General features: G+C 34.2%; 1 protein-coding gene across 7 annotated transcripts in view; it reads right to left on the reverse strand.

The window, feature by feature from the left end:
* frya (furry homolog a (Drosophila)) overlaps positions 1-23773 on the reverse strand; it is a 128245-nt gene that overhangs the window by 76723 nt on the left and 27749 nt on the right. For 6 of the 7 annotated variants that reach the window (XM_056473868.1, XM_056473864.1, XM_056473863.1 and 3 more), the window contains exons 2-12: positions 16430-16620; positions 13260-13313; positions 9000-9139; positions 7554-7644; positions 7202-7281; positions 7020-7100; positions 4909-5077; positions 4630-4722; positions 4348-4446; positions 4136-4237; positions 3946-4049 (exon numbers count right to left, since the gene is read on the reverse strand). In XM_056473868.1, coding sequence (XP_056329843.1) covers positions 3946-4049; positions 4136-4237; positions 4348-4446; positions 4630-4722; positions 4909-5077; positions 7020-7100; positions 7202-7281; positions 7554-7644; positions 9000-9139; positions 13260-13313; positions 16430-16549 — 1133 coding nt within the window. In that variant the 5' untranslated portion in view covers positions 16550-16620. Of the gene's footprint in view, positions 1-3945; positions 4050-4135; positions 4238-4347; positions 4447-4629; positions 4723-4908; positions 5078-7019; positions 7101-7201; positions 7282-7553; positions 7645-8999; positions 9140-13259; positions 13314-16429; positions 16621-20328; positions 20649-23773 lie in introns of those variants that run through there. The other variant, XM_056473866.1, reaches the window with a different exon arrangement.

Below are 23773 nucleotides of genomic sequence, written 5' to 3' on the forward strand. Positions count from 1 at the left end.
ATTGTGATTTAGAGCTCAACAAGAAATGTGAGCAAAATCACGTGTTTTGTAATAACTAAACATTACGGTAGAGAATCATTCAAATACTAGCTCTAAAGTGACGTTGGTGAATTAGTATTGGCTTCTGCTGTTCCGATGTCTGCTGCAGATGTGAAGCAGTGGCAGAAAAAAGTAGTTCCTCATACAAAAGGATTTTAGACTCTCCGTGTTTGATTTTCTTTTTATAGACACAATTATGTCATTGAACTGTTGTATAAACGCAATGCAGCAGTGCAATAAGCAGCAGTGCACTGTGGCTGTATATCGTCACGCATGCCTCAGACCAGTACCAATATACAGCCATATTGCACTGCAACTATTGTGATATTCCTCATATATTTATTGTGCTAGTTTTTGGTTACACAGTAAACTTACTGATTTGGAGGAAAGATAAAACTGGTCAAAAACAACTAAAAACCTGCCTTTTTGTGGTGCAACCTTGAAAGAGGAAGGAAAGTTGTAACCATTAACTAGACTGGGCAAGCTAAAAAAATTGTTTTGAGCCCTGATATAATATCTTTATTTATTCTTTTTTTATTATCATTATACTTAGACTGCCAAAAGTGAGTTTTTTATATAAAAACAAACATTTTATGAAAAACTCAAAATACATTTTTTAATATAAATAATTGTATTTCTCTACTGTTATGCAGTGTTTAGTTTAAACATTGCAGAATGCTGTGTGCACCATCTGTAGACTTATGTTTTATCTTCATTGCCAAAAATGAACAGTGAACTGGTGTAGATTTCTAATGTGGATCATTTGAACTTTCACCACAACTTCCTCTTCTGGTGTTGAATATGCTAAGGGAATGAACACCACTTCCCAAACAACGTCAATCATGTGTTATGTTAATCCTGACAGATCTATTGTGGATAATCTACGCAAGACATCTACACTTGTTCGCTGTTCCTTTTTGGCCCTGTAGATCAAACATGGGTGTGTATTTGGTTTAGTTCGCCAAGCTTTCGATTCCCAGTGGACGATCTTGGCGTTCCAACACCCATCACCCATGACCACCAGCCTCCCTTCTTCTCCACCCATTTCTGGCTGCACTGCCAGTAATTACCAAGCCTTCTACCCCTCCGCCTAAAGCACAGCGACTGTAATGGATTGCTTGTTTACTCGCTGCCACTGAGAAGGGCCGAGGGGTGCGGTCACACCCCAGATTCATTAGACTGACGGCTGTGGGAGGGAAGGGTACTGGCTTGTTTTTATATATATATATATACTTTTTTCAGCACTCCCAGTTCCACCAAGAAAGCTGGCATTCATAAGATGGAATGTATTAGGCAAAATCAGGCTTGTCTCTAGGGATCTCAGGCTTGTCTCTAGGGATGCATGTAAGCTTACTGTATTTCCACCATATAATTGCAATTACAAGATTATATTTTACAATTTGGATTAATATTTCTGAAGTGCAAGATTATATTTTACAATTTTGAGTTATAAACTTAGTTATAAAAACAGTTATAAAAACTGTAATTTTGCTCACATTTTGCACTTTCTATGCACTTTCTACCATCAGAATTGGTTTCAATTGGTTCCCTCAAAATTGCCTCAATTGGTTTCCATGCATTTGGGCGATCTGGTAGTGGCTTTGAACAGATACACGTAACTATATCCAGTACACCATATGCACTAATTCACAATACACTATGGCTGTATCCACTAATATAGGTACCCTTTTTTAATATGAGAAAAGGAGCTATAAAAAAAAAAAAAACTTGTACAAAAATGCTGAAAATTCCCATTTTCATAATCAGTCAGTGCGTAATTTGAGCCGGATCTTGTCGGATCCTGTTCCACGCATTTTGCGTGATTTATTTTAATTATTTAATTTTTTCGTGATTTATTTGAATGAATCCGGCATTAACTTGTGCATGATGTGTGTGTGTGTTTGTGTGAATGTGAATGAGTGCAAGCGAAGGCTGTGTGGATTGTGTGTGCCAGCAAAAGTCACGTTTAACTATTGCCCCTCAACAATATTTTCAGCCAATCGGCTTTCTTTTGTTTACAATCACTCTCATTGGTTGGTGACTGTTTCATGCGCAGTGAGCAGTGAAAATAAATAATGGCATAGTGGCCAATAGTGGTGTAACGCATCACAAATCTGCAGTTCGGATCACACTTTCCGTTTTTGAGTCACGGATCGGACCATTTTTTGGATCAGCATAAAGGGAGGAGACAAATGTCATTTGCTTTCCATTTATACAAACATATTACTGCAAAAAAATGCTTTTAACAAACAGAACTAAGAACCTGTAATTTTAATAAAAAAATAAAAATCAAGAAAGAACCAGCTAAAAAAAGAAAAGTATTCAATACGAAAAATTATCTTTGCTACTGTTCCTGAAAATGCTAAATATAGAAATCTAACATCTTGTACAACAGATCATATTTATCTTCAATTAATGATTCAACAATTCACACATAAAATTTCATGTTTCATTATGGGGGTATTATTTTTGAAAACCTATTCAGTGACATAATTTTGATGGGTGTTTGTCGCCATCTGTTGGTTACACAATGTAACTGCTTTCACCAGCGTCATGTTTCATTAAAAGGTGGTTTTAATCTTTACCATAAACATCAGTGTTTATATCTGAACTATAAACTGTTCTCCCAGTTCTTCTGTGTTATTTAATTGTTTGTAATGAACTGAAAAAGTATAAAAACTGGATCTCTCTCAATGCAGATTTGAATGCAGTGCTTTGAAGGATTAATAAACATATGCAAATCATTTATTATTCATGTTGTGCTGGTTTGAACTGAGATCATGATCTTTAATGTCTAATTGTGCAGTTTTACACTGAATGCATTAAGGCAGGCTCAACAAGCAGTGACAGAAAACACCTTATATTAATAGCCTTAGAAAGCATTTAGGTAGGTCCCACCACAACTTTTTCCATCATCATTTTATCTTACAGGGAAGCCTAAATGCTTTCATACAGGTGATTTGAATGACATGGGAGGCGATCTCTCTGCAATTGTTATGAATGTTGGATTAACCTACAAGTTTTAAAAAGTTCGAACAAAGGGTTGTGATCTGTACAGCTCACGGATCAACAGTGATCCGTTACACCCCTAGTGGCCAACCTAAATAACATTTGTATTTTCAAAATAGGAAAGAGGCAGTCATGCATATTTTATTTTTTTAAAACCACAAGTTAATCTGATAACGAGCCTGATCAAAAGAGATCTTGAGAAGATGAAACTGCGCAGATAGATCAGGATAGCGGGAGACAGAAGCAAATCGATCTCAAGTCAGCCAGAAAACATGACAGAAGAGGTAACTGTGGACTCTTTTTGAAGATTAGACTGAGTAAGTAATTTAATTATTATTTTTTTACTTGGCACATAATAGTGAAGTGAACTGAATAGTGATTATTAATACTATTTATGCTTGTAGCTACATGTTTTTATTATCTATGACTGATCTATAATGTTATATGGCACAAATTAATTAAAGACCTTTCAGAAATGTGATGCTCTTTTTTGTGCTATCACCGTTTAATGACATCATGTTCCAGGAAAACTGAAATTGTTTGGTGAACGTCGGTCACGGTAACTTTTATTATCAATTTGAAGTTTTATGAATCTATCTGGAAGTATTTGTGTTTCTACCCTTGTGTGTCAGTCCTAACGCACTGTTAGGAGGAAGGTTCGAGTGGTCAAAAATCTCCAAGGATCACAGCTGAAGAAATAGTAGAAGTCAGTAGGGTCTTAAAATCTCCAACATCAGCACAAACTGTTTAGAAGTGTTTCATGAAAAAAGCCTCTAGTCTCACCCAAAGTGACATCATCTGTTTTTATTTTATTATTTAGTTTATATTAGTTTCTTTGTTCATTCTTACCAATGGTGCTGAAATAAGTGGAGGGCACTGTAACGGGAACATGCTTACCCTTGAGTTGCAGTGTTGCTTTCGCATTTGATGCGGATCATGTAGACCCATAAAAGTCTGTAGAGGGACTCTAGAGCTACCCGTGCCATTTTAGGGTCCTTACTCTGTAACACAAGAGAAAATGTACGCAATCACATTTAGCTTCTTGTAGAATCACAGATGAATAACGATAACCAGTGAAACCACATACCTTTAGATTGGAGAGGCAGTTGTTAAGGAAGACATGCCATCTATTGAGGAAGAACTGCTTTTGGCTGACACATAGTAGACATGTGACCATTGGGTACAGAGCCTGAAAGACCAGATTTAAATTTAAAGACCAGATTTAAATTATATTTATTTATTTATTTATTTATTTATTTATTTATTTATTTATTTATTTATTTTGAAAACCCGACTGACCAGAGAATGTTTCTTTCTTGTTGAAAGGTCCAAGGTGGTCTCATACAAGCTCTCCACAAAGTTCCTCAAACATGGAACATTCACCTCATTCTTAACAGCCTATTAAGGAATAGAAACAGACATTTCCAGCAAAATAAGCTTTCAAAAGGGTGATATGCAGGCTATATATGTTATTTAAACAATTAAAGAACCAACAAAATAGTGGTTAATGTGCAAAACACATGTAAATAAGACATCCAATTTGCAGAGTGTTTTCAGATCTTTATAAAAATGTCTCTTTACCGCTGCTACAGGAACAAGAATTTCCACAAAGAGTCCAGCCAAAGCATGTTTGATGTCTTTGTCCTTCACTTCCAGGAAATACTGAGCACACTCCTGTTGAAAAGAGCAAAGCATCATGAAAAAGAGAATTAGCATTCCTAAGCTAATATCACTGCAGTCTTTAAAATCAGCTACTGTAAATCAATGCTGCAATGTAATGCCTAAATAAATAAATAAACAAAAAGCAAGTAAGCCAATAGGAAAGAAGATTATAAAAACATTTTGATATTCTACTTTTACCTGCATGAACTGAAAGGAGGCTTCAAACTCCTCTACAGGATACATCTTTACTCGGAAGAACTTCACACCCATGATGAGGCTGATGGTGCTCTGGACAACATATGGGCTCTGTTCCTTCTGACGAAGCTCCTTCAACTCACTCATGAACCTTTTTTTAACAGCAGGAAATCTACAAAAAAAGAAAACAACAAATAAAATAACAGTGTGAGAGGAATCACAGATATGTAAACCAAGGTATGCTGACATCAATTTTAACAACTCTGAAAAAAAAAAGTCTATTGAGGATTTTTTTTTTATTACTTCGGCTTGTTACACCTAAAACAATTAGTAATAATGAATAACAGACAAAGAAAACAACCTTAACAGTAAAATAAAATAAAAAATTTATTAATATAGGTTAAAATTTTAGTATTAAATGGTATTAAAAGTATTAAATAGGATTAAAATAGGATTAACACCAGTGTTTTTTGAATGATTAAACTCTTCACTTTTTACAGTGAAACAAAGAGCAGAAGAAGACAACGTTTCCCACAATGTTTCATTTAGATCTAAATAAAACAGATGCACAATAGCAACTGTGCTGGAATTAGAGGAGTGTAGAGCACCACATGGATTATAAGAATGACACTTATGGACACAGAATGCCAAGAATCCGGGACATTTGTATGCTGTGCAGTTCTGAAAGTCTAAAACAGTGGACACCAAGCTTTTTAAGTCATTATCTATGGGCATTATCTACCCATGACAAAGTAATACAGATTGCATGTTCTTTAATTGAGCACTTTAGACATTAGCAGAAATCAGATCACATTAAGTGCTAGTGTAAACTAAAAAAGCTTCAATGATAAAAGTAAAATGATTTTCAGTGATACTTCTGGAGGTAAGACATGGGAATTGTAATGCATTTTTAGCATTAGCAATTCTACTACTACCAATAACAGCAATAATTGTTTTAATAAACATATTAAAACTACTGTATCATAACATAAAGAACATAAATGTTTTATCCCATATTCTGAAACATCAATTCACAATGTTATTAGAAGTGGCTTTCTCTGTTATTAACTTGTGACTGATCACACATAAATATCTAGGGATCATTATTGACAATATGTTGACTTTCCAACCTAACACCCAGGCTGTCTATAAGTTCAACAAAGACTTAGATCGTTTTGGGTTTGTACCTCTATGATGACACTGTTTTATAAACAATTTATTGAATCAGTTTTATCTTTCAGCATTGTAGATTGGTACGGTAATCTGAGTTTGTCAAATAAGAACAGGTTGAGTAGCCTTGTGAACATGGCAGGCATGATCATCGGTTTTAACCAAACTGCTCCAAAGGTAATTTACCATAATTATGTTTTAAAGAAAGCTCACGGTATCCTTTGCACCCTGGATCATCCATTGTTTAGTGTTCCTATTTGCAGGACAAAAAGAATTAGAAATTCTTTTATAATGGTGGCCATTAGGTCAATAAACAAGTCCAGCGGGGAGGGAGATGCACCTAAAAAATTATGTATTGTATGTTGTGTGGTAATATTTTGTTTATTTTATTTTGAACATTGTCTGTGTTGCGGCACCTTGCTGCAATTTTAGTTTCCCTAAACGAGTCTGAATTCTCTCTTTGGCTTGTAACACACTGCCAGTCTAAGGCAGTCTGTGAGATATCTGTCAGTAGTCTAGATCATGTACCTTGATTTGATTTTTCATTACACAATATTCAAGTACACAATATCTTTCAGCATGATACAAACTATTCATCTTCTCATTCTTGGTGGAAATTTTACTTTTTAACTAATTTAGTGGAGCATTCGTCATTCTAAGCTCAGCTATTGTAGGTGAGTCAAATTGTGCAGGAAGAGACATACAGTATGTTAACATTTGTGACAGTTAAGCATAATGAAAATAAAAACTGCAGTTAGATCAAGACTCCGGGTCTACCAAAAGAGTAATAAAAATTTACCAGCCGATCCCAGATTGGCGACCACTAGTCTAAAACCCCCCAACCATATTTACAAATCTTGTATGCTTTTTGCACATTTAAAAAACCACAGCATTGTTTAATAAATAAATATAACATGGTTATTGCTGGATGAATGAGTACTTACTTTGCTTGTGCTAATACTCCGATTACTTCTGCATAGAGATCAGCTACAATGTGCATGTTGGCAGTGTTGGGGCCATGATACCTGATCATAAGGAAAGGCATGTAAATTAATTCCGATATCTCATCGATATGAACTTGTATTGCTAAATGTATCTAATAACCAGTTCTGAAAATGCCCCTTACCCCTCCTTATATTTAAAGTGCTTAAAAGCCAAATGCATGACCTCTTGGACCAAACCATCCACAACAGGGTGAAGGGGCATCTAGAAAAATGGAGCAAACACCAACAGTACACATTTATAACATGACTCTCAAGAATACCTAATACTAATTCAGTCAATTCTGGCTTTCCGTGATCACATATAATAATCTTTTGACTAACAGGTTATTTCAAAACTAAAAAGGTTCTTCTATGGCACAATTGTAAAAAAGTGTACTGAGAAAAACAGACCATTACAGATTCAATAGACAAATTGTATGTTTATTTAAGTATTATATTTAGGTCATATTTGAATCTATAAGTGCTTGATGTTACCTGTTTCAGAACTTCTATGAGCACAAGAGAGAAGATGAAGTCGATGGCTAGATCTCTTCTCTCGAGCAGATAATCTTTTTGCTGCTCATCACTGGGAAAGAGAGAAAGTAAACAGATTATGTAAGCCAATCCCGCTCCCACCCTCTCACACATTCACAGACTAAAATATCATTTCTCAATGATGAAATGGAGTTTTGCACTGCAGCTACAGGAAGCAGAAGTCACAAAGGCATCTGAGTGGCTTTACACCCAGTTAACTGTCTGATGTCACTTGGCTATTTTAGCAGAACTGTGTCAAATTGTCCAGTTAAGACTGAGTTATCAGAACAAGTGACAACATTGTCTCACACAAAACCTTTTTACACTGATTTAAGATGATATGAATGCGTTATATACTGTAATTTAAAAACATTTTGCGTCTGTGAGATTTACTTTTAATATTTTAATAAAAAATTAAAGGCATTGATTTGATCAAAACATATGAAAAAGGTTATAAAATGTCATTAATTCATTTGCTGAATGCAATGTAATGGGGACGCTGACAACGGAGTGTGGATTCAAATGCAAGATTTATTATGAGAATGGTCAGGCAAGCAATGGTCAGCACAGGAACAAACAGATGTATACGGGCAATCCAGAGTCGTGGTCAATAAACAAGGCGAGGGTCAAAACACGGCAAAGGAAGGCAAGGGAAACACATTGTAATGTATGCTGTTTTTAAAGTCCATGTAATCAGTCCTTGACAATCCTCCAGCCGTGTGTGTGTGCAATCAGTGGAATCTGGAACAGGTGCATGTGAGCGGTGCATGACTAGATCTGTAGTCCATATGATGGACTATCTAACGATCTACAAGGATTAGATCGCTGGCGATTGTGACACTAACAAAAGCCATTAGTCCAGTTTTCATTACATAATTAGAAAACAATCTAACATGCAGATTTTCTGCTCAAGAAACAATTCTTATTAATATCAGTGTTGGAAAGCACTGTGATGCTTAGTGTTTTTACTGAAACAGTAACTTTTCCAGGACTCTTTGATAAAGTTTAAAAGCTGATTAGTAGCAATGTGTAATGATTTAAAATGACAAACAGATTCTTTTAATGCATTATCACATGATTCTTGTTAAAAATATGGCTGACACCTTTTGCTATATAAACTATTTACAATGTGACATTTTAGGTAGTGTGTTCATTAAATCATAGTAAAACAGAATGCTATACTGTCGTGATTTTAAAGATGTTTTACGCTATTAATGTTTTAATGCTTGGAAAAACTATTTTATTCTATGATCCATGCATTATTAAAATCATAAAACTCCAAACGACAGAATTCCTAAGTCTTTTTTATGCATGAAGCACAGCTGAATGAATAACCTCTACAACGCAGAATATATTGTATCAAGTGTAAACAATTAAAATTGTCTAAGAGATGCAGACAGGACTCACTTTTTGGACTTTGTATTTGAACGTGGTCTGTACTCATGGGATTCATCATCAACGCCGTTCTGCCTTTTGTACCAGTCAAACAGGGTGCGCAGGATAGACGGTAGGCAATACTCAGCCAAAGAGCTCATTGTGCTGATCAACTGGAAACAAAAAAACAGCACATACTAATCTTTACCTAAAAAAAACTAAAAATATATACAGTTAGGTCCGTAAACATTGGAACATCGACACAATTCTAACATTATTGGCTCTGTACAACAACACAATGGATTAGAAATTATGCAAACAAGTTGTGCTTTAACTGCAGATGGTCAGCTTTAATTTGACGGTATTTACATCAAAATCAGGTGAACGGTGTAGGAATTACAACAGTTTGCATATTTGCCTCCCACTTGTTAAGGGTCCAAAAGTAAATGAACAATTGGCTTCTAAGATGTTCCATGGCCAGGTGTGTGTTATTTCCTTATTATCCCAATTACAGTGAGCAGATAAAAGGTCCAGAGCTCATTTCAAGTGTGCTATTTGAGCATGCACTTCACTTGCTGGGGACAAAACTGAAGGGAAAATGTCTCAAGAACAAGCAGGAACTGAAGACAGTTGCTGTAGAGGCCTGGCAGAGCATCACCAGGAATGAAACCCAGTGTCTAGTGAGTTTTTAGCAACATTACACCATTCTTCAGTGTGACATGATCTTTAGAAATCATTTTGATCATCTGCTGCTGAAGAAATGTATTGTTGTGTTTAAAACTGTTGAACTGCTTCATATTTTTGTGGAAACTGTTATATGGCACCAGTCAAAAGTACCATTATTTACCAGCATTTACTTATTGTCATCATGGACACATTACATTGTTTAAGAGGGAAAGACACTGTACAACAAACAAATAAATGTATAATCATAAAATGTAGAAGCATCACAGTTCACACAAAACTCTAAAGCATAACTTTTTTCAGCATTAAAAATTACACAAAGCATTATTAATGTTTTAGTACCAATAACAATCAAGTATAAAAGAACAGTAAATCAGCATACTACAATTATTTCTGTAAAATCATGTGAGACTGAAAATTGAAATAAATTAAGTTTTAAATCACAGAAATACATTTAATAAGAAATTAAGAAAACTAAATATAGTTACTCTGAATCTCAAAAAAAAAAAATCACAACAATACAGTCAATTGTAAAATTTATCAAATAAAAGCATCCTTAATGAGAAGAATTTTTTTTTTCAACCAGTTGTGTATATATTGTCTTGTATTTAGGCCATGTAATGCATAGTTCATCTTTTGGAGAAAGTTAATCTGGTGGTTTTTGTGTATTTGTGTCTGTTTGTGTCTTAACTGTGTACCCAAGTTGCAAAGACAGCAATAAAAGAGAAGGGAATTGGATTAATAAGCGCAGGAAGGAAAGGCGGTCTCTGGTGAGACTCGACACAGAGCACAGGGATGAGGGTGAACACAGCGAGCCCTTCATTCCCTGATGAACCCTGGGAGAAGAATCCACCCTCAGTGAGGCTGCTGAAAGGCCCAGGGGATCATGGGTACAAATGCAGCCCTGTGAGCTCTGAATGAGGCTGCTATTCACCTGCCTCCAGCTCACACACACATGCATACAGAAACAACTTACAAACTCAGGACAGGGAACACACACTCCACCCAAGCCAGCAATAAAAAGAGCTTTCATTCTGGGCTTTAGTAAATGAGTTTACTAAAGGGTAAACAAAATAATGTGTTTTTAGACATTTAGCAGATTTTTTTTGTAATTTACCAATTAATTTATTGTAGTAATGCAGTTGAAAACAATAAAGATCGACTTTTTTTTCTGCTTGCTCATTCTGGATTTTGGTTCCGAATATTTTTTGTCATCCCAATTATTATGCAAAAAGCTTAAACATTGGTATTTTGTCACCTAAAAACAACTTTAAGCATGTCTGAATTGAATAGTGACTTTTTATGAAATACAAATTCTGTATGACAACATTTTTATTTTATATTTAGTAGGAATGTCATCAGTAGTTTATAAAATAAAAATCCGCTTTACTCAAACACATGAAAAAACTGTGGTTTAACTTTTTCCATAGCTGTATTTATTTCAGATTTTCTAAATAAAATACATTTATATTAATAATAATATTTACATTAATAATATTAATACAATAAAATAAAATGTATACTTAAACAATTATAATTTTAATTCTATCTCATAATCATCATTGGGCTCTATTTTAACGATCTAGGCGCAAAATCTAAAGCGCATGGTGCAAAAGCATTAAGGGCATGTCCAAATACGCTTTTGCTATTTTAAGAATGGAAAAATACGCGCAGCACTACAGTGCATGGTCTAACAGGGTTGTGCTTATTCTCTTAATGAGTTATGGGTGTGTTTTGAGCATAATGTGCATTAAACCAATCAGAGTCTCATCTCACATTCCCTTTAAGAGTCAGTTATGTCGCGCCAAGGCACAATTGCTATTTACATGGCGGACTTTGTAAGTGGAAAAACTTAATACTTCACTAGCAAGAAAACAGTTAAACAGACCATCTGCAGTACGAGAATAAAGAAGGGGCCTCTTTACTTTCTCTTTACTTTACTCCTTTACTTTCGTGGATAAGTAAACGGTGGAAACTCCACTGAAGACATCCATTAGCCTACATATTTAATTTTGCTTGTTAAGCGCAAAGATTTGTTTCAAAACTATTTCTAAATTCAGTTCTAATTTCCAGCAAATGAATAAATGAACAATAATAACGAAGTGTGGTCAAAAAACAGAGTTATATCCAAACACACATCCTATTATTTTGCCCCAATTGGTAATGTATACATCTCCAAAACCTGACAGATGGACAAATCTAAACTTGTTTTCATTAAAGCAAATATAAATATACATTTAAAAAATAATACTGTTAATAATAATAACATTATGCAAATGCAAACTGTCATGAATAAACTGAAGAAAAAAATCAGAGGTGAGGAAGGCATAGAGGTAGGGGTTTTTATGTAAAAAATAATAATTTTTGTAACATTTTAATCCTTTATTTTTTTTCATATGTAAAGATATTTGTGTATTGCTGTACATCCTGTGTGTAAGCATTTGGACTTGCATCGGAACAATGCACTCTGCGATGGACCAGCTATTTGTTGGTCAACGGTGCGGTCTATTTCAGTTCATCAAAATAGCAACGTGCCAACAATGCGCCTTAACACACCTTCTTTTTAGACCAGCACACCCATGATTACAAAGTGGCGCTAATGGATTTGCTATTTAAACTACGTGGCACAAAACGTGAAAATTACTGTTGCGCTGGCCTCATCATGCACATCTTGCGCCTTATTGTGTCGGGTGTATGATAGGGCCCATTGTCTTATATAATAATAATAATAATATTAATAATAATTATAATAGTAACAACAACCACACTAATAACGATAATTATTATTAAATTATATTATTATTATTATCATTATCATTATTATTTACATGTTATGAATCAAATTACAAAGAAAATATATAACCACATTTATACAATTAACAAGGAATCCATAAAAAAGGGAGAAATATACATTATTCTCAAATCGTCACCTTGGAATGTTAAGGTTCTACCAGCGTTCTGAATGACTTTGAGATATTGAGCTTAAAAGTTTTTGCATTTTATAGCAAACAATATGTGTGTAACATTTGTATTTAAAATAAAAAGTCTTGAAATGTAAAATAACATCCCATAATGTAAATAAGTTGTCATTTAATAAGAATATGTAAATATCTCAATTTTAACAAAAAAAAATGTCAGATAGAACCTTATAATTCTAAGGTGATGAAATGTTTGTAAACTGTTAACGATATTTTTATAGCCCTGTAAAAATCTATTTGTACAATATATGTTTAAATAATGGAGAATCAATGTCTCACACTATACAATAATAAATGTCTAAAGATCTAATAGAGCACACGATGTCTCCTAGTTGTCGTGAATTACAGGTATAAAACACTTTTATCTAATCTATCAGAGATGCAAATGGAAGTGTTCGCTCCCAGACAGTCAGACAAGCCAAAAACCACATCAAGCTTTTACTGAGGTCACGTTGAAGGCCAGACAGATCCATGAATCTATTTTAATAATTGAAAAAGTCAGATTAATTTTTGGCACAGACGGCCAGTCTCTTGTCTTTCCGCTGGGACATCTGTCCACAGGCTGGATGTGGGGACGAGTAAGCATGTTTTGGTGGGGTAGGGGAGGGTGGGGTGAGTAAATGGTACTTACTTGGTCAAACTGCAGATCTTCACCCCTCTGAAGAGATTTTACCAGAGGTTTTTCCTGTAAAAACAACAGAAGTGATTCAAATAACAGCTAGGGGAAATTCTGGAAAATCCTTTCATCAATGTGAAAGTGGTTCATTATAATATAGTGGTTCAAAAATGAAGCTCTGTTTCAGCATCATGCTTTCTAGGAGCTACAGAGAACTAATATTCAAAAGATCATATTAAATTTTTTTTTTAAATGTTTTGAAAGCAGTCTCATATGCACACCAAATGTGCATTCAAATACAGTATTATAGTAAAACTGTACTACATTTAGGCATGGGTTTCTTACCTTAGGAATGGTATAGCAGAAAATGTTGGCCGTTTTAAAACCTTGACTTTTCAAAATCGCAGTATACCTTGAAAACAGTTATTGTCCCATGCTTAACTGCATTATAAAATAACCGTTTAAATATACTGTACAGTTGAAGTCTGAAAATGATTAGCCCTTATGTGATTTTTTTCTTTTTTAAATATTTCCCAAATTGTATTTAACAGAGCTAGGGGTAAAAGTGCCGGGGTTATCCTATTTGTATGAAATCCAGGTGTTAAAGAAAGCCTTTCAGATTACATTTGATATATCCCATCCTCTTTTTGATTCATTTTAAATCCTTCTATCAGGATCTTGGTATAGGGACCCTTTGGCAAGGACCAACAGATTAAAAACAGATTTCTTTTGTTCTTTGTGCGATTGATTTGCTGAATTTTAATGTGAAGAGGTAGCTGCTGTTTTTAGTACCATTAATGTTGTTTAATGTTTGTCTTAAGTGTGTGATATATGTAGGGCTGTGCGATCTGGAGAAAATATCTAATTGCGATTTTGTTGACAGATATTGTGATTTGATTTGCAATTTAATTTTATAGTCAAGCTTCAGCTCAATAATCTGGAGCTCTTAAAATCTTTAAGCTCTTAAAAATGACCTGTTTTTGTTTGATGTCTGTGACACTGAAACCAAAATATTACCATATTACCAATGCTGTTTTTCTTTTATATTAATTTGTCTATTAATGCTTCTGAAGCAGCATTAGCCCACTTGTCTACGCTTTCCTGTTCCTTTTCTTTTCTTTCTTTATTGTGTATTGTTCCGCATAGTTCAGTTGTGCAATTCTGATTGGGCATAATGAAAGTGTGCTCACTCAATTGGCTAGTAAGACAGTCACACACAGACGGCAGTCACACATTTTCTTGGGGTGGGGGAAATTAAATAATACATTTATATTTCATAATCGCAGCCTCAATGCTTCAAATTGCGATTGCGATTTGATTTCGAATAATCGCACAGCCCTAGATATGTGTTGTAAATCCATTACGCTGCAGAACAAATCGCCACAAAAAAGGACAATAAAGTTTACAGTAACAGAGCGAGGAATTTTTCACAGTATTTCCTAGTTTCCTAGTAACCTAGTTAAGCCTTTAAATTGCACTAGTGTCTTTAAAATTATCTAGTTAAATATTATTTACTGTCATCACGGCAAAGATAAAAGAAATCAGTTATAAAAAATTTGTTATTGAAACTATTATGTTTAGAAATGTGTTGAAAAAATATATTTCCGTTAAACAGAAATTGGGGAATAATATATACAGGGGGCCTAATAATTCTGACTTCAACTGAAGTATTTTTACTTTAACTGTATTTTAAAAATACATTTTTATTGTATTAAGTATAATTTAATCATGCAAAGTGACAATTACATATTCTATTCTAAAACATTAAATCCCTTACAAAAGCTAACACGTATTCTAATATCATATATAAATCATATAATTTATCTATTTATTAAATGAAATTTAATATTATTATTTATTAGGATACGAAAAAAATCATACTTCAATAATAATATTGAAAATATTAATGATGATGACGATTATTATTGTTATTATAATTATTATTAAGTGAATTTTGTTTATTTTGTTTTATTTTTTGAAAAGTCTACTTTTACAATTTGACACATGCAGAAATGTGCTAACTAACAGGCCCATGTCAGTACAGATAGGCTTCTTAATAAATAACCTACTCTAAATTAAAAGCATTAAAGTATGCTAGGTTTTTTGTTTTTAGAAGCTTTAGAGACGTAACATAAATTCCGCTTTTAAATAATAGGACACCTATAGCTTTCATCATGAGCCACGGCTGTTCCAAATAGCATCAATGTTTTCAAATCGCACTGCAAAGGCAGTGCAATTGTAAACATGAAGATCGCAAAACTGAACTGTAAAAATACTTTGAAAGCGAATTACACCTAAGACGTAATGCTTTCTTTTAAAAAATCATTCCAAGTTTAAATGTTAGAATGTTCTAAATGAATAGGGCATGGGGGATAAGTGGGAATAGAACACAGCCAGGAACTATGTTTCTAACTACAGCTCCTGGGGTGTAGTTGCAAGCATACAAGTTTGCGATGCAGTTTGCGAATGTTCATTGCAACGACGGATTTGGGAAACACCAAATCAACAAACTATGTTTGCTAACGTTAACGTTGGCTAAGGATGCTTTTCAGAAACACACTCCAGATCGACAGACAGCTACAAAGTCGCTGCTAGTGTGAATGAGGCATAATAGAAGTCATTTTTTTTCACATTATCCTTTTTCTCATGCAGCACCAAAGTTAAAGGAATAGTTGACCTAAAACTGAAAATGACTGCAACCTTTTCAATTTTTGAGGATGGTACGCTGCAAAAAAATATTAATTGTATAGTTTTTTAAAAGTTGAATCAAATTAATATTACATATCAATTCAACTTAAAACGCATTAAAATGGAATAGAAGGGCATTTGCCACATAAAAAATATGCCAAACTAATTGCTGTGGCGACCCCCTCAGGGACTAAGCCAAAGGATAGTGAGTGAGTGAGTGACTTTAATAGTATTTTCATATTTGTTTGAACTTTCCCTTTTAAATAGGCACACAGGTGAAATTACATTTTATCTGGGAAATACTAACAAAGCTGGTCAAGATATAACAAATCAGTTCTGATTAGACCAAGCATTTACAGTAGATGTACAGGAGAGAGCTGCTGATCTGTATTAACAACTGGACAGCCAGACTAATTTATGAAGATATCAAGAAAGCATAAATATAAGGATACCGAACTAAAGATCAGCGTTGTCAATAATTCTGAAATCTCACTCACCAGAGGTTCAGCCATGATGATCCGTATTTTGCGCTCAGAGATGGTGGTGAAGTTTGCGAAGAGGCTCTTGAGCACATACTCGCCTGGCCGGCTCTCTGGGTCAACACTGATGGGCATCATGGCGGGTGGCCCCTTCTCACCCTGTGAGCAGCAAACTGGCGGGACGGGAGGCTTGGTATACCCTGGTGAAGCTTTGGAACAAAAATAAGTATTAATGTTAAGAAATAAAAAAATAACCTATATGTAATTATTATTATTAGTAGTAGTAGTAGTAGACGTAGTAGTAGTAGTAGTAGTATCAGTAGTAGTAGTAGTATCAGTAGCAGCAGTAGCAGTAGTAGTAGTAGCAGTAGCAGTAGTAGCAGTATCAGTAGTAGTAGTAGTAGTAGAAGTAGCAGTAGCAGTAGCAGTAGTAGCAGTAGTAGTAGCAGCAGCAGTAGTAGCAGTAGTAATAGTAGCAGTATTAGTAGTAGAAGTAGCAGTAGCAGTAGTAGCAGTAGCAGTATTAGTAGTAGTAGTAGTAGTAGTAGTAGCAGTAGCAGTAGCAGTAGTAGCAGTATTATTGTTAGTAGTAGTTTTAGTAGTAGTAGTACTAGTAGTAAGCATGGGCCGGTATAAGATTGTGATGGAATGATGACCTTGAATAAATTATCATGGTTTCACGGTATTGTGATTACTGCTTACTGAACACTGATTCCTAAACATAATATATTTTATTTTGAGAAACATTTAAAGTATTTTGGAATAGTAAACATGTCAGGCTAAATGAATCATTGACTTCTGTCTTCTTTAGTTTCAAAAACACAGATTTCATTAAAATTTAAAACGGCATCTTTGGATATTTTTTTCTGTTGGAGATAGATTTTTTTGTCCAGAGAATGAACTTCATGAATAAGGTACTAGTTCTAAACTCCTTGTCAGAGACTAGAAATCTTTATGAATCACATGGATGTCTAGTGTTCTAGTTAATAGGTCAAAAACTATTTGAATGAATGCAGCCATGTGTTGTATTTCAAACAATGGTGGTTTCCTAATCCAGACAGTGAAATGCACTGCAGAATTTCCCAAACTTTCCCAATTCGCAGCCTGTCAGAATCTGCAACGTGTACACAGAGTAACACCCTGCTTTCCTCAACACCAACTGATGTACTGAGACCACACCACAGATGGAGAAACTGCAACTTCAAATCAAGAGCTCGTAATATTCTTTATATATAATTGACTGTACTGTAAGTCACAGTGGTCGGGTTGCAGAGGGCCATGTGATGGTTAATTTTGACAACAAATTTTGATCTAGCTTTAGACACAGTCTTATCATCTGTTGACAAAAACAGACTTCATTCCATGTGGCTTAAACTGGGCTTTACTTTCCTATGAAAAGAACAAAAGGGTCATTTGCATGTCACCTACAGTATATAATCTCCCAAAACAGGTAACAAAGAGGGCATCAAACATGCATGCAAGCTCATGCAAATTCATTCAAACTGCAATGTACAGTATTTTAATGCATTTTATAACAATTAATACAAAGTTAAAATTAAGGGACTGCTTTTTTTTTACAATATTCTTCTCAATTTAAAATAAAAAAGTTTGGCCTTTATTGAATGTTTTATTTAGTGTAGCAGCATAACCAATACAATATTTCAGCTTAAAAGGGGATACATTTTTCACTGCCAATGATTTCACTTTTTTATGCAATACAGAAAGTGACAAAACACAATGAACAACACAAATAAACTAAAGTAAATAATAACAACAATAATAAAATAAAAATGTAAACAGTATTAATAACTACATTTAAATTCAGGGAAGCTCAAATGTACACCTATTAGTCAAACGTTATTTTAAACATTAAATCGGTGTTCTTAGTCTGAAGAGGAGACTGTGATAGAAAGCTTACTAGTTATTAAACTGGAAAATGCGTACCTTGATTAAAACCAAGTAGCAATCAATTTAGTCACACTTTATTTTGATGGTCCATTTGTTGAATTTAAGTTACATTGCATCTACATGCCAACTAATTCTCATTAGATTATAAGTAGACTGTTAGGTTGGGATTAGCGCTAGGGACATACGAGTGGACTTAACAAACCACCTTTAGAAACTCTCTCTCTCCTCATTGAATCACTGAATGCCTCCTCAATTGTAAGTCACTTTGTTTGCACAGAAGTGTCTGCTAAATGAGCAAATGTAAAAGTAATGACTATTACATTTAAAACTTAAAGCTTTCCTAAAGGGCACCTACTTTACCCCTTTAACAAAATGTAGGATAAGCCTTTGATGTCTCAAAATACCCATTCGATTATTTATTATAGACTCCAGAATTTGCCCATTTTAGTGTCTGAGTATACTGTAGCTGTTTTTGTAGCCTGTGGCTCTAAATGAAAATGAGCTGCTTCTCCCTGCCCAACGCTCCGACGTACATGTCTGCTTCTCATCATGCGCTACGTCAAACATGCGCTACGATAAACAGCACAGTGACAGAAACATTAGTCAAAAATACCAAATAAGTTTATTTGATGTATTTGTGGTGGAGTTTATTTAAGCCTTCCTGAAATGATGAGGCTCACACAAATGCCGTTTGCAGTACACAGACACGCATATTATCGTTTACTGACACCATACGGCCGGTGATTATAGCGGTTAAGAATTACATATCAATTTTGCTGTCTTCATTAAAAACATGCTGTGTTTAAAAAACATTTTAAACTTATAAAACAGAGATTTTAATCCCAGTTTATTTGCAAAAAAATTTCTGTGGACATGTGTATCCATGATATTATAGAAACATGGCGTCTGGAAAACATGGGAAAACTGCACTTCTACGTCACGTTGTGGTGGGCATCAAAATCACTGGATCCTATTTTAACGTCAGGAAATTTAAAAAAAGAGACTTGTTGGGTTTATATTACTCCAATACGACAGTGGACACACTATACCTACACACAACTCTGTCCAAACAGCTTACAAAAGTTGATTTTCATCATAGGAGCCCTTTAATAATTTTCGCAATTGTGTGTTATTTGTTTTCAAGCAAACACATGTTCAAAAACCCATGTATGCTAATGGTTGAATATTATAGAATTGTATTAATATAATTTTCATTATGCTGAATTGTTCATTTGACACATTACCTAACATCTACACAATACTCAGTTGTGCCTTTTAAAAGCAACAAATTATTCTTTAAAATACCATTTACTGCCAAAAGTTGCCTTTATACCGAAATTATAGGTGCTTTAAAGTCTTGGTACAATATAAGTGACCCTGGATCAAAAAATACTTTTTGGGAATTATGATTTAGGCATTATCTGACATTTAAATAAATAAAACAGACAACATTTGGCTAAAATACATTTATTTAATATTTAAATACTGAGAGATATCTATATAGAAATATCGAAATACTGATCGAAATACTGACTTTTTGTACTAAGAAAATCGCTTAAAGTTGTCCAGTACTCAGCAATGAATATTACCAATCAAAAACTGAATTGAGATAAATTTACAGCAGTATTTTATTTAATGAGGAAAATATCTTCACGGAACATGATCTTTAATTAATATTAGAAAGACTTTTGGGCATACAATAACATTAGATTAGTTTGACCCATGCAATGTATTTTTGACTATTGCCCAAAATATACCTGGGCGACATAACTTTTGTGGTCTTGGATCAAATATATCCATAATATTATTCATTTAACAGCCATTATGACAGACACTTTCATTTATTCTGCAATATTATCTATAACATAAGTCTGAATCTTGCCTTGCACTCATTCAACACCCTGTGAAATCTAACAAATTATGTTTGTTAATCACTTTGTTGTCTCTGTTAACTATTCCCCAATCACTGGCACATTCTCTGTCTTTCTCTTTCTTTATGCAAAACCTACCCAAGCCCTTGATGAAGTTCACCATGCTGGTTTTATTCCAGCACATGACAGTGTTATCCATAGTGAGCGAGCAGTACAGGGGATCCAGTTTTCCAAAAACTCCTTATCAATCATTCCAAAGATGGCGAGACCTTCTCCCATTCGCCACCTGCCCCATACTCCTACGCTCCAACCGAAGTCAAACAATCGGGTGATAACAAATCCACACGTGTGTTCACTTCTTCCGAAGGCTTTCTACAGCAGAGTAAATGTCCACTGCCTCTGGAGACTGAAGGTCAGGCTGGAATTTTTAGCTGAGGCCTGGGCAAGTGTGCCGGACTGACATGCTACAGTGGCATAGTTGCAGCGCTATATTTATCCCTGAGTACACACTATATGTCCTGATCTCCACTCCGCCACAGACCAACAGTGTAAACATCACTCCATTGGGTACAGGCTTGCTCGCGCACTCATTCTCGCTCCCTTGTTTGCACATACGTAGAAACACAGACGCTGTAAAAGCAAGATAAACTATCCCGCTTCTGAATTCCACAGACCAACTCGATTACACAATCTTGGCTTTTTAGAAAACAGCCATGGGTAGCCGATGCGATGCCAACTGGGATTGCAAAACTCAGTAGAAATATTGTAAACGGAGTGCCTAAGCAGAGCATATGTCAATAAATAAAGATAAGTACACTGTAAAAAAAAAGCTTGCTGCCTTAATTATTTTAGTTTAATCAAAGTAGCATTTCTAGTCATCTCAAATTACCTCAATAAATAAATATAATTAAAAAAACTGTTGATATCTGCATTTATAGTGAAATTATAGGGGCTTTAAAGTCGTTGACCAATATAAGTGACCCTGGACCAAAAAATACTCATAAGTGTCAATTTTTGGGAATTATGATTTAGGTATTATCTGACATTTGAATAAATAAAATAGACAACATTTGACTAAGATACATCTGTTTAATATCTAAATACTGAGAAATACCTAAATATATCTAAATATCTAAATACTGAATGACTTTTTGTACTAAGAAAATTATTATATATAATTTATATATAAATAATTGATATAGTGAAATTATAGGTGTTTTAAAGTCTTAGAACAATATAAGTGACCCTGGACCAAAAACACTCATTAGCATAAATTTTTGGGAATTATGATTTAGGTATTATCTGACATTTGAACAAATAAAATAGGCAGGTTTTGGATTCAAATGGTTAAAATTCATCTATTTAATATCCAAATACTGAGAAATATCTAAATACTGAATGACTTTTTGTACTAAGAAAATCACCTAAATTTTTCAGTACTCAGAGATGCCACATTACTAATCAAAAACTGAATAGAGATATATTTACAGCAGTGTTTTACTTGATTTACTAAATATCTTCAATCTTTAATTAATAATAGAAAGATTTTTGGGCATAAAAGGAAATTGCATAAACAGAGCATATGTCAATAAATAAAACAATTGTTTTAACAGGGTAATGAAATATAATTCCATGAAATATCTTGGTGTAATTTAACCCAAAATAAATGACAGTAGAAAATAAAACACCTGACTGTTCACAAACTTGAGCTTGGTGAGACTTGAAAGAAGTGTCTTATTCTCCCAATTTCTGCATTTATTTGATTGATAAATACAATAAAATCAGCAGTAAAAAAATTCAAATAACATTTCAGTGTGAATTTATTTGTGACACCAAAGACTAGAGCAATCAGCTTTAAATTACATTTAAAAACATTTAGCATTCACATAAAAAAGATTATGATAAATAACATTGTTTAATGTATTTTTGATCAAATAAATGCAGCCTTGGGAAGCAGAAAATACTCTTAAGACACATTAAAAACATCAATATTTCTGCTCATTATTTCAAATTTATCTTGAAACAAAAGAATCCTTCTTTAAAATTATTCATAAAAACTGTTTTGCTACAGAGTAAATAAATAAAGGTACAACCACAGACCGTAGTCAACTATAGATGTATATTCATAGAAGCCACTGTCTCTCTACATCCACCATCTTGAAACAGTTAATGTAGCGTAACCCACAGCAAAAATAGATTAAGAAAAACAGAAAGTCATAATAGAATTTAAATAAGTGAATCATGCTTCAGTTGGGTTGCAAAATGTAATTGTAAGAAACTTTTCAGTTCATGGTGATGTTTTAACTGACTGAAATTATGATTGCTGACCATATTTTTGATATGATGAGTCCAAACATGGAACGATTGTCACAAAAGATCCGGTTTGCATAAAATATTTGAACTTCCCATCACTACTCTGTATCTAACCTCAGAAGCAGCCTTGCACACATATTTTACTTAAGGCTACTATCTTGTGGGCTGTTGTATTTGAATTTAAGGATGGGTAGGTGGTAGTGGTAGATGGTAGTGTTCTTGTGTCAAATAATGTATCTTTGGTTGTGTTTTTTTATACAATATATATTCTGATGATTTTGAATCTTGCAACTAACAAATATCCTTATTTACAAAAACAACAAACAAAAACTAAAACTAACACTGAAACTAATAAAAACTAAACTAAAACTAAAAAGTTTGCATGTTCTCCCTATGTTTGCGTAGGTTTCCACCGGGTGCTCCGGTTTCCCCACAATCTAAAGACATGTGGTATAGGTGAATTGGACAAGCTAAATTACCCGTAGTGTATGTGTGTGAATGAGAGTGCATGGGTGCACTCCCAGTGATGGGTTGCGGCTGGAAGGGCATCCGCTGCGTAAAACATATGCTGGATAAATTGGCTGTTCATTCCGCTGTGGTAACCCCACATTAATAAAGGGACTAATAAATGAATGAATGAATGAATGTAGTATAATATACCCTATAATTGTAAAAATAAATAAATAAATGAATAAATAAATAAATACAGTATCAGAATTTTTGTTCATATTACTTTAGTTACCACAATAAGAAATGCAGGAAAAAAATCCACACAATGTTATCCCAACACAAATCAATTAAGTTAACTTATTCGCACTTACAAATTCAAGTGGATTGAACATAAAACTATAAAGTTGTCCACAGAAAAACGTTGTTTCAACTCATTTTCAACAAGTAGTTTAAACAAGCAGCAAAAGTCATTTTTTGAGTGCACAATCTATAGAATCACCAGATTAAAGTACTTTACACTAGTATAGTTAAAAAAACAGCAGTATTTACTATAGGTTATAGTATTTTTTCTTGTCAGAGGATGCAGCTATGCTAGCAACCACATAGAAACACTCTGGCTAACAACCTGATATCTTGTCATCCGACTGTGCTGTCCATAAGCAGCATCACTGTGAGTTTCTTTAGAAAAAAACGTGTTTTTAAGGTCAGCCTGCCCTGCGCTCCAGTGCCAGCTTGGATGATTCCTGCAGCCTGATGCTCTACATGTGACTCTGCAAACAAGAGACGGGCTCAGATTGAGCATTACATCAGTGCTGTGCAG

This window comes from Danio aesculapii, chromosome 15 (assembly GCF_903798145.1).
Source record: "Danio aesculapii chromosome 15, fDanAes4.1, whole genome shotgun sequence".
Lineage (NCBI taxonomy): Eukaryota > Metazoa > Chordata > Actinopteri > Cypriniformes > Danionidae > Danio > Danio aesculapii.